At 36.1% G+C, this 12,589-nt stretch overlaps 1 protein-coding gene across 4 annotated transcripts in view; it reads right to left on the reverse strand.

Moving 5' to 3' along the window:
• Window positions 1-687: 687 nt before the first annotated feature.
• The window catches only part of LOC115214894 (tetraspanin-18), a 466,931-nt gene continuing 455,029 nt past the window's right edge, over window positions 688-12,589 (reverse strand). For all 4 annotated transcript variants that reach the window (XM_036505408.1, XM_036505407.1, XM_036505409.1 and 1 more), the window contains exons 6-9: window positions 4,848-4,941; window positions 4,414-4,556; window positions 2,789-2,872; window positions 688-1,225 (exon numbers count right to left, since the gene is read on the reverse strand). In XM_036505408.1, coding sequence (XP_036361301.1) covers window positions 1,040-1,225; window positions 2,789-2,872; window positions 4,414-4,556; window positions 4,848-4,941 — 507 coding nt within the window. In that variant the 3' untranslated portion in view covers window positions 688-1,039. The remainder of the gene's footprint in view (window positions 1,226-2,788; window positions 2,873-4,413; window positions 4,557-4,847; window positions 4,942-12,589) is intronic.

Below are 12,589 nucleotides of genomic sequence, written 5' to 3' on the forward strand. Positions count from 1 at the left end.
ATTATAATATAATAATTAATTATATTTATTATTATTATTATTATTATTATTATTATATTTGTTATTATTTTCGGTGACGAGTCAGCTTTTTGTCTTCTCTCAATTCTTGAAGAGAAAAAAAATTTTCAAAATTCAAAATAAAAGTAAAATAAAGAAGATTAACAAAAAAAAATCAAACAAAAACCATTAATGAAATCTTGTTTGACGTAAATTGTTGCAGTTGCTACTGCTTACATAGGAAGGCAATGATGATGTTAATAATAATAATAATACTAAATAATAATAATAATAATACTAAATAATAATAATAATAATAATAATAATTACATTAACTTCACCAAAAAATAATTTTGTTTTAAGAGAAAGAAATAAAAATATTTAAATAAAAGCTCCAGTTAGTTGAAGTAGTACTATTTCTTGTATATCTTATTATTATTATTATTATTCAATGCGTTAAGTAAAAATTAAATTCCTTAAAAAATGTAACAAAGGAAAAAATATACAAAAGAATGTGAAGGTATTGTGTATGAGTGGAGAGAGAGAGAGAGAGAGAAAAAAAGAAAGGGATTAAATTTATATATCAAAATGAAAAAAAAAAAAGAGAAAAATCAAAATGAAAATTAGAATATTACAGAATATCTCACCTCCCTTAAACAAAAAAGGATCAAAAAATGGAATATATAAAAAAAATGTTTCAAAAGGAAATATGAGAATGAGAGAATAATGTTGAGAAGACAAGCAAGAATTTCTGAGAACGACCACTTCTGCTCTTCTTCAAAGAACGAGTCTTTTGGTGTGTTTTTTCATTTTGTTCTTGGGCTAAAAATGGTCCAAAACAAACATTTACCGGCATTTTTCAAAGACTAACCAACCATATATTCATCTCCTCCCCATCATGTTGAATTTTTCTTGCTCTCCTGCTCATTTTGTTTGTTTGTTTCTCATAAAAATACTGGAGGGAGACAACGACGATGAATCGCTCACTTTAGCATATTTGGGTGTTACGATCTCATTTTTTAACACTTTCTGGTGATGATCGTCATAGAAACCGGCTCTCTATATAGCTTTTAGTAGACATATTTTTTTCTGCTTTTGCTTTTAATGAGTTAAGAGTCAATGGAAGGTGTGTCAGGAGCAAGCTCCTACTATTATAGATCAATCTCATCCTCTTCTGAATTTTGCCGAACTCGGAAACACAAACAACAGGACACCAAATACCAACGGCCTAAAATGAAAAGGTAAAAAGAAAACACAGGTTGTTAATTAGTTTTATTCCAATCTTTAAATCTATCTATCTATCTATCACATCATACAGACAAGAAAGTACCGTAAATCCTCGAGTATAATCCGCATTTCCCCCCAAAATCCTAGTGCTTACTATATATGAGGTTAAAACCGCCGGCCCAATGGTTTCCCTTCATGGTAGAATTAATAGTCGAGACTATTTAAGCATTTTATCTGCTCAAATTCATCCTATGGTTGCAGAACTGTTTCCGGAGGGAAACGCAATCTTTCAGGATGATAATGCACCAATTCACACAGCTAAAGTTGTTACTGAATGGCACGAAGAACATTCTAGTGAAGTTGAACATCTTATCTGCTCACTACAGTCCCCAGATCTCAATATTGTTGAACATTTACGGTGCATTTTAGAAAAACAAGTAAGGAGTCGATATCCTCCACCATCATCACTAAAAGAAATGGAGACTGTTTTAGCTGAAAAATGGACAAAAATTCCTTTGGAAACAATTCAAACTTTGTTCAAGCCCATGCCTCAGAGAATTCAAGCTGTAATTATTGCCAAAGACGGTCCAATCCAATATTAAAATAAATTTGTTTGAAATTTAAGGTGTTTCCATTATTTTGTCCAGCCCCTGTATATATATATATATATACACACACACACAAGGTGGGTTTCTTTCAGTTTCTCTCCACCTAATCCACTCACAAAGCTTTGGTTGGCCCAAAGCTGTAGAAGACACTTGCTCAAGGCACCACACAGTGGGACTGAACCCAGAACCATGTGGTTGGGAAGCAAGCTTCTTACCACACAGTCACGTCTGCACACGTGTTTTCAATTCCCATGCCATGTGAAGACAAGGGAACATACCACCAACACATTCCAGGGAGCAGAGGTCATTATTGTAGCTGTAGAAAATACAGAGAGAGAGAGAGAGGAGACAGCAGATTTGTGATGCCAGAGGTTGTTGTAGATCTATGAATGGCCTTATGGCAATCATTCGGGTGTCCCATTTTTTAGATGCAGTTTTGGATATTTGAGCGTGCAGCACTGTCCCAGATGAGAGCAATACTCCATTGTGGATCTCATCGGTGCTTTGTTATTCGTTAAGAGTGGATGTGGCCTGATAGATCTTCAGGCTCAGAAGAGAAAGTCTATGCAGTCCCAGCTATGTCAGAGGTGTGCTTTAAGCCAGGAGAGATCCTACAAAACAATAAAGCATTTTACCACAATACATGATAAAACTAAGATGCCTAGTCACTCACTCTTCACCTTGTTTTTCATCCTGGCCACTACTCAAGAGCTGCATATAGGTAGCACAGCGTGGCTTACTTTCAACATGACATATAGCTGTCATCTGTAATAAACATCTAAAGGCTAAAATAAGAAAGTAAAGGGAGTTAGCTTATCCTACCAGCATTGCACCTAACTGTGGTTTGCAAAATAACAAAATAAAGGGAGTTAACTTATTCTATCAGCAAAGACTTTTGCAACTGGAGTTTGCAAGGTTTTCAACATTAATTCAGTGAGTTGGTAGATTGTACTTACTAATAATATTGGAATAGAGCCAGCAACTAAACCAAGAATTATAGCCCTTTTGATCAAGTGTTCCCGTATTTTGTCCAGGCAACCCTGAAAGTAGACACATTTAAATATCAATTAAATACAAGCTTATTGGTTGTTTTATGTTAAAATGGAAAGAAGGAAGAAAAAAGGAGAAAATAATAAAATTAAATAACATTAAAATAAATAAAAGTTTGTGTCAACATTTTTAGTTTCAGCAATAAGGTTGTTGCAGGTAGATATTTGATTTGATGAGATTTTTAGCTTTCAAACTGTTCCTATCAGACTCTAAATATTCTACCTGTTTTATGATCAAATGAGCCACATTAAGCTTCTCACACCTATCCTACAATGTCATTCTAAAAATAAACAATCAAATCATTGTAATTTTAAAGCTACGAGATAATGAATAGTTAATTCAAAACAATGTGAATAAACAAGCATTACGGCATGTGAACGTGCATGACTGAATGGTTAGAACATCAAGCTCACAATCATGATGAGGTTGTGAGTTCAAATCCTGGACCAGGCTGTGTGTTGTGTTCTTGAGCAAGACACTTTATTTCACATTGCTCCAGTTCACTCAGCTGTAGAAACATGTTGCGATGTCACTGGTGCCAAGCTGCATTGGCCCCTTTGCCTTTCCCTTGGATAACATCAGTGGAGTGGAGAGGGGAAGGCTGGCATGCATGGGACAGCTGTTGGTCTTTCATAAACAACATTGTCTGGACTTGTGCTTCGGAGGGTAACTTTCTAGGTGCAATCCCATGGTCATCCATGACTGAAGGGGGTCTTTACTCTTATTCTTTACAAACATATTTGACAGAATAATCTGAATGATAAAAGGGTTAAGGCCTCTGCCACATAGCTCACCTTCTATACACACAGGCACGCCTGTGTGTGTGTGTGTGTGTTACTGCTTGCTGTGGCAACATTCAGATTCTACAAGTGATTAGGTGAATGCATGAATGTATATCTGGAGCACTGAATCTGTGGATGGCATCTAGATGTCATAGGTCTGTTCCCCACCCAGGGATGACTAGGGATGCACCAACATCTAAGAGTAGCCAGCAACACATCAACATTGAGGGATGAACAGGGATAATACAGCAACACAACAATACTTTAATCCTTTTGTTATACTATTTCTGTTGAAATACACCATCTTTCATCATCATTCTTTAATGTCTGTTTTCCATACTGGCATGGGTTGGATGGTTTGACCAAAGCTGGTAAGCAGGAGAGCTGCACCAGATTCCAGTCTAAATTGGCTTGGTTTCTATGGCTGGATGCCCTTCCTAACGCCAACCCCTTTACAGGGTGTGGTAGGTGCTTTTTATTACAATTAATTTTGAAAATAACGACGAATTTATTACAGTAACTCATTTAAGCTGGTGTTTGGAATCTAAATCAAGATGATATTTTGATGAAAGGTTTTATATTAAATCATTTTCAAACATGAAGATTGCACCAAACAATCAAAGATAATTTCAGGCAGGTTGGCATCAAAAGGGTAATGGTCAATGTATGAAATATGTACTTCCAAATAATATTGCAACTTTGAAAAATAAAAAGAAAAGAGTAGGATAAAAAATAAAAGGTTGATATACTTCGGTATTTAAGTCATCATTTCGTTGGTCATTTTTGCCTATGGGTGGTCCTAGCGCAGGTGGTGCCCTCATTCGGATTTCACCAGTACACCGTTTCTCATTTGAGTCTTTTTTACAACAACTTCTTGGCACGTATGGAGATTCTGAAAGAATGAAAAGGGAATTTAATCCCAGGTCTATGTCAGCTCCAGCTTAAAAAGTGAGAGAAGGTATCACATAGTTAGAGGGGAGCCCAAGTTATGTATGAAACACAATGTAATAGTCTGGGAAAAGGGAGCAGAGGGTCAAGAAAAGAAGTTTGAGGTATGAGATAATGGTAATAAGAAAGGAATACAAAGTGTGTGTGTGAGAGAGAGATAGGGGGAGGATGGAGAGGAAGATTATGAAAACAAAAGTGGCAGCCGAGAGGGAGAGAAAGAACCGGTGATACTTACGCTCTGGATTGCGGCGGTACCATTCACTTCGTAGTTTATACACACTCCACGAGAAGGAACTATTTTCACCCCCTTTGATTCCACAACACTGCAGCTGTACAACAGAGAACAAAGAAATCAGGTTCTATTAGCTGCCACATGTCCAATTCCAGCTTCTAACACACAACCTAGTCACCTACCTTTTATTTGTTGCACTGTGTAACCATGTTGCAACACTGCTTTGAAGGGTTCAGTTTTACTAATCAACCCCCCAAAACTTATTCTATTGGTCTCTGTTGCCAAACTTCTAGGTAATGGGGACATAAACAAACAAATGCCGGTTGTCAGAGGTGGAGAGAAACAAGCACAAAGGCACATACTCATACATGATGAGCTCTACAAATCTCTGCCCACCAAATTTACTCCCAAGGAACCACATAGTGGGACAGAACTAGAAACCATGTAGTTGCAAAGCAAACTTCTGGACAATAAACATGTCAATCACACATACACACACACACACACACACATATATATATATACACACACACACACACCTATATCTATCTATCTATCTATCTATTTATCTATATATATATATATATACATATATACACACATATATACATACATACATATATATGTGTGTATACATACGTACACATACACACACACACACACACACATATATATATATACATACACATATGCAGTGTGTGAGAAGATCTGGCAAGCCAAGTGAGACCGTAACCCGTGGCCTGTGCCAGGGGTGTAACCAGCCCACTTATGCATACCTTTTCTTCATTAGACACTAAACTCTGCTTGCGAAGACCTGTTGAGGCACGTGAAATTGAAATCGAATCAAATTCAAGGACTGGCACCCATGCCAGTGGAGCGCGATCGTTGCCAGAGCAGCTCACTGGCTTCTGTGCCGGTGGCACGTAAAAATGCCAGTGGCACATGAAAAAACATTCAAGCGAGGTCGTTGCCAGTCTGCTGGACTGGCTCCTGCGCAGGTTGGCATGTAAAAAACACCATTTGAGCATGGCTGTTGCCAGTACCGCCTGACTGGCCCTCGTACTGGTGGCACGTAAAAGTACCCACTACACTCTCGGAGTGGTTAGCGTTAGGAAGGGCATCCAGCTGAAGAAACTCTGCCAGATCAGATTGGAGCCTGGTGCAGCCATCTAGTTTGCCAGTCCTCGGTCAAATCGGCCAACCCATGCTAGCATGGAAAGCGGACATTAAATGATGATTGATAGATAGATACATACATACACACAAGCGTATATTGGGTTGACTAGAAAGTAAATTCGTTTCTTGCAAATAGATTTACGATTTTTTTTAATGACTTTTGACAATGTTATGATTTTTTCATTTTGACATTTGATAGCCGTTACTTTTAGCTTACTTTAGAAGCAAATTGCATATAATTTTTTTCAGTGTCAATTTTAACACAGTGCAAAAACGAACATTTTCGTCATATTTTGCTTTTTTAGGGCAAGAAAGCTACTGGGGCTCACAAAGAGATATGTGAAGTTTATGGTGTTGATTGCTTAACAGGACACATGTGTCAGAAATGGTTTTAAAAATTCTGTTCTGAAGATTTTTCACTCAAAGATGACCAATGTTCTGATCGACCTACTGAAGTTGATGATGACTGAATCAAAGCCATAACTGAATCTGATTATCAGAGAACTGTGTGATATATCACACACAACAATTGAAAATCAATTAAAATGTCTTTGACTCGTTAAGAAGCTTGATAGTTGGGTTCAACATACATTGAAAGAGATTCACTTGACACAATGAATCAATATTTGCGATATGCATCTCAAAAGCAATGAATCATCACTGGTGATTAAAACTGAATAACATCAATCAAAAACGATCAAGACCCAAGCGTAATGAACCAGCACAAACCATGTTGAAAACAGAATTGCATCAAAAAATGCTGTCAATTTGGTGGGATTACAAAGGTGTTGTGTATTTTGAGCTGCTTCCCATGAATTAATTCAGATGTTTACTTTCAGCTAATGAAACTGGAGAAAGTAATCGAAGAAAAATGGCCAGAATTGGCAAAGCGTAAAGGAATTGTGTTCCACCATGACAACGCTAGACCACATGTCTTTGGTAACTCGTGAAAAATTATTGGAGTTGGTTGGGAAGTTAAGTCACATCCACTATATAGTCCTGACCTTGCACCGTCAGATTACCATTTATTTCGAAGTTTGCAAATTCTTTGAATGGTAAAACTTTCAATAATGATAATGACTTGAAATCGCACTTGCTTCAGTTTTTGGCTGATAAGGACCAGAAGTTCTATGAGCGTGGATTCATGAAGTTGCCAAAAAGACGGTAAAAGGGGCATCAAACAAAATGGAAAATATATAATTGGTTAAAGTTCCTTCTTTGTATAAAAAAAAAAAAAAACACACTTTTATTTCACACCAAAAAACCAAAATTACTTTCTTGCCAACCTAATACACACATATATATATACATATGTACATATACACATACGCACACGTATATATATATATATATATATATATATATATATATATACAAAATAAGAAAATGGAGGAATAGATTTCTTTCAATCATCAACTTCCAGATAATACCAATTCATATAATTTATTTAGATTAAATTGGAACATCCAAATCCAACGGGATAAGACAGAATAAAACAATCTACATCAGTAAGATAATACCATAAGAATAATACATATAAAATGGATCTTACAGCTGTTTCAGCCTGTAGATAAGAGTATCTCATTATGCCCATGTTAGTCAGATGTATTATTATTAATAATAATAATATTAATAGTTTTTAGTAATGTAATACAATGAACTTTGGACTTTGTATATGTACACTTTGATGTGGATATATATGTATATTCCAGTATATAGATCTGATTAACTGTAACTTTATGTGTATGTATATGTAGGTGTATATACACTTATATGTATATGTATATATGCATATTCTTGTATATGTGTACCTTGTTTAATATTCATATTTGCATTTTGTATCTTCATTTTATATCTTTATAATTGTACTTTATAATCTCTGACGAGGCCTTGATATATATATATAAGTAACTCATTTTTAACTGCATATTACCTCAATACATTTGACTAATATGGGCATAATGAGATACTCTTATCTACAGGCTGAAACAGCTGTAAAATCCATTTTATATGTATTATTCTTATGGTATTATCTTACTTATTGATGTAGATTGTTTTATTCTGTCTTATCCCATTGGATTAGGGTGTTCCGATTTAATCTAAATAATTAGTTAATAAATTATATGAATTGGTATTATCTGGAAGTTGATGATTGAAAGAAATCTATTCCTCCATTTTCTTATTTTGTATTATGAATTTGAGGTAAAACATTTTACCTTCGCCCATCTAATACAATAAATGAATTAATTGCATTGTAATTCTAAGCATTTATGTATTAGCCTTCTGGGCACTTTACTGGCAGTATATTGGATAAATGATATCCCATAGTGGGTTAAACTCATAACCCCTATCTCACTTTGTACTTTTATATATCATCATCATCATCGTTTAACGTCTGTTCTCCATGCTAGCATGGGTTGGACGATATATATATATATATATATACACACCCACTTATATATATATACACACACACACACACACATATATATATATATACATTTACACACATATAATGGCAGACCCTAATGAAGAGGCATGCTGTTATTGTGGTTATAAAGACTGTGCATATCTTGAGTTTTAAAAGTTGCCAGATCTTTCATCTACAAAGTTTGTAAGGAGCTAGAGACTGAAGATGGAAACATATCACCAGTATCAAAGTATAAAAAGCATTCTGAACACTCTGAAATCATCAGAACACCTGAATTTATCCATCAAGTTCAACAGACCAATGATTACATCCTCAGAAAGTTCATAAGGTCAATTGCAAAAGATCTCCATGTGTCAGAGGGAACCACGAAGACATCAGATATAAGTCTTATATGATGGGGAAAGGTCAATTTGTCAGACAAAGCAAAAGAAAATCACTACATCAAATCTAAAAGCTCTTAAACAAACTGAAAAATCCAGCAGAAGATTTGATTTGGTTTTTCTCAAATGAGAAAAACTTCGACCAAGATCAAAAAGTGAACAGAAGAAATGAGAGATGGTTATGTTCAGACCCTCTGAAGTTCCAAGTGTTATGCATACAAAATTTCCTGCAACTGTCATGGTTTTAGGGGTTGTCAGTAATGTAGTGTTAGTATTATGTGATGGTGGTGGTAGTCAGTCTTTCCACAAGGCCTTAGAGTTAACTCTGCCGTCTACATTGAGGTTCTGGAAATAATTGTTAAGCTCTGGATAGACAGTGTATGCAATGGAAGGTCATATGTGTTTCAGTAAGAGTGCACTATCACACATGGCTGTAGTAACACAGGAATGAATGGTTGAACATTTTCATGATCACATAATCCCTAACATTTGGTCTCCTAATTCCTGAGATCTCAATCCATTGGACTATTACACATGAAGCATTGTTGAAAGAGAGCTCAATGAATACGCCCATAACACCAAAGATTCTTTGAAAGCTGCCATAGTCAGAGTAATGTCCAAAATGAACCAGGACCACTTGATTCAAGCATGTAGATGATTTAGATCTCATACAGAAGCAGTTGCTGAAACTGAAGGGGGCTTTATTGAATAACATTATGGAAAAGAAGGTTTATTTTTATCCTCATAGCATATTTTGATAAATAATGTTATTATGTATGTTTTTTTTTTATAAACATAAATCTGTCCTCAAATATCTTATGCACCCTGTATATATATATATATATACAGACATCTAGACAGCTAGATGCATGCATGTTATATGTATACACACACAGACAGCTAGAACATACATTTATTTATATATATGTATATATATATATATATATGTGTGTGTGTGCGTGCATGTATATATATATATATATATATATATATATATATATACATACATACACACACAGAGCTAGAAGCACATATATCTATACATACAGCTAAATGTATACATGTTATATATATATATATATATATATATATATATATATAGTGTGGTCTGTTAAAACATATTTTGACAGCCATTGTTGTAAAATACTCTCCACCATCAGACACAAACACACTTTATCATTCTATTACAGTTTTGTTATGTCTTATTTTCTCAAACAACATGACCAACCATCAACCTCACCTAACCTGCCTGCTTACATAAGGTAAACAAGGTAGATTTTTTTTTTCTTTTCTTTCTTTCTTCCCAAAGTTTTTGATATTTTCCAAATGACCTTTCCGATAAAATAACATGTTTATGACATCAGAGAGAGACACCATTCATCCCCCATGTCACACCAGCCTCACCACATAGCAACAATCATTCATCTGTCACTATAATCATTTCTAAATAATATACTGCACTGAGTACCACCACTACCACACAATACTAACACTACAATGGCATGAATCAACCATTAAACTGCTATGTAACCACTTGATTTACCAGTAGTAGCAGTCATATGTTCCACAAGTCACACAGTGCTTTCTTTAACCTGTTTGTTACTCTTTTTTACTCTTTTACTTGCTTCAGCCATTTGACTGTGGCCATGCTGGAGCACCGCCTTTAATCGAGCAAATCGACCCCGGGGCTTATTCTTTTGTAAGCCCAGTACTTATTCTATCGGTCTCTTTTGCCGAAATGGTGAGTAACGGGGACATAAACACACCAGCATCGGTTGTCAAGCAATGCTAGGGGGACAAACACAGACACATGCATATATATATATATATACATATATACGACGGGCTTCTTTCAGTTTCCGTCTACCAAATCCACTCACAAGACTATGGTCGGCCTGAGGCTATAGTAGAAGACACTTGCCCAAGATGCCACGCAGTGGGACTGAACCCGGAACCATGTGGTTGGTAAACAAGCTACTTACCACACAGCCACTCCTGCGCCAAGTTTCTGTTGAAATACTCTGCTTGTTGTTGTCATTGTCATCATTGTCTTTTAATATTTGTTTTCCATGTTGGCATGGATTGGACGGTTTGACAGGAGCCAGCCAGCCAGCCTGAGGGAGTGAATGACTCAGTTTTTTTTTTATTTTAGCATGGTTTCTACAGCTGGATGCCCTTCCTAAAGCCAGCCACTTTACATCCCGTCCTGGGTGTCTCTATGCAGCACCGGCACCAGTGCAGTTTATGTAGTACTGGCACGAGTTTCATTTTACATGGAACTGGCATGAGCACATCTTATGTGCACTGGCACCTGCAAAGGATGCGCCTGCATGTATGGGTGGCCATGGTTTTGCTAAGCTTGATGTGTATTTCAATCAATTTTGAAAATAGTATTTTTTCCTTCATCTTTTGAGCCAATGTTCCTTAGAGAACCATGGGGTGGGGGTGGGGGTAAAGTACTCAGGTACCCCTTTTCCATAGGGTCCAATCAAAAGCAACACCTGGTCAAATACAAATACCAGTTTGAGAGGCTTGGCACAAATGAGATCAGACTCCACCCAATGCCAGGACAACCAGTAACAAGCCTACAATTTTTTCTGAGAAGCAGGTGTCAGGTAAGATTACATGGTAGGGCACAAAGGATGAAGCGAGCCCAGGAAGGACAACCATTAATGATAGGGAAAATAATGAATGGTTTAGTAAAACAACTGTCATTATTAAATCGGTATTAAGAACACGAATTTAACATAAAATTTTGATGAAAATTTTACAATTTAGATCACTTTTAACCTTTTAGCATTCAAGTTCTGTCCAATATAGTACCCATTTATTCACATCACTTTGAATTAATCATGCATTATCTCATAGCTTAGAGATTTTGATAATGTGATTGTATAAATATTTTAGAATAACGTTATAGGATTGTAAGAGGTCAGATCTAGCCAGTTTATTTTGGCTGGATCTGGCTGGTTTTGACAAGATGGTGTCAAAATGGTTAAAAGGAAAGGGACACATTGGATAGTGTAGACCTAGATATTCATTGACATAATTAAGTGCCTGTATCCACTTTCCATGCTGCCACGGATTGGACAGTTTATTAAAATACATACCAGTACTTATTTGGAGTTGCAACCTTCGAGGATGTCTCACTCAAATGTTTCTATTTTTCTTGTAGTTTGTACAACTGGATGCTTTTCCTCTCACCAACCATTTTACAGAAGTGTCACCATTGTTTTAATGTTCACTTTTCCTTGCTTTCATGGGCTTGGACAGAATTCATTGAAGAAGATTTTCCTGTGACCAGATGTCCTTCCTATCATCAAACCTCACCTATTTCCAAGCAAGGTAATATTTCCCTATTGCTGGAGATGTTTTAACGTAAAATTGGAGACAAAGGACACTGTTTGTATGATGGCGATGTATGCTTAAAACAATCACATAATGTCCAGACAGGGAGACACAAACACACACATATAAGACTTCCATGCTTCCTGAGATTCGCCAACACTACACTTGATTTTCTCCCCTCCACACACACACAAGCATGTTCACTTTCCAGACATTTCTACATTACTGCATGTACTTTATATGCACTTTCTGACAAGTTGTGGTGCACCTGAGCACTGTATACAATAATTTCATTATTATTATTTTATTATTATTATTACATGGTGAGAATCTTGCTTCCCAACCTCATGGTCCTGGGTTCAGTCCCACTGTGTGGCACCTTGGCCAAGTGTCTTCTACTATAAACTTGG

The sequence above is a fragment of the Octopus sinensis genome, linkage group LG8, assembly GCF_006345805.1.
Source record: "Octopus sinensis linkage group LG8, ASM634580v1, whole genome shotgun sequence".
Taxonomy (NCBI): domain Eukaryota; kingdom Metazoa; phylum Mollusca; class Cephalopoda; order Octopoda; family Octopodidae; genus Octopus; species Octopus sinensis.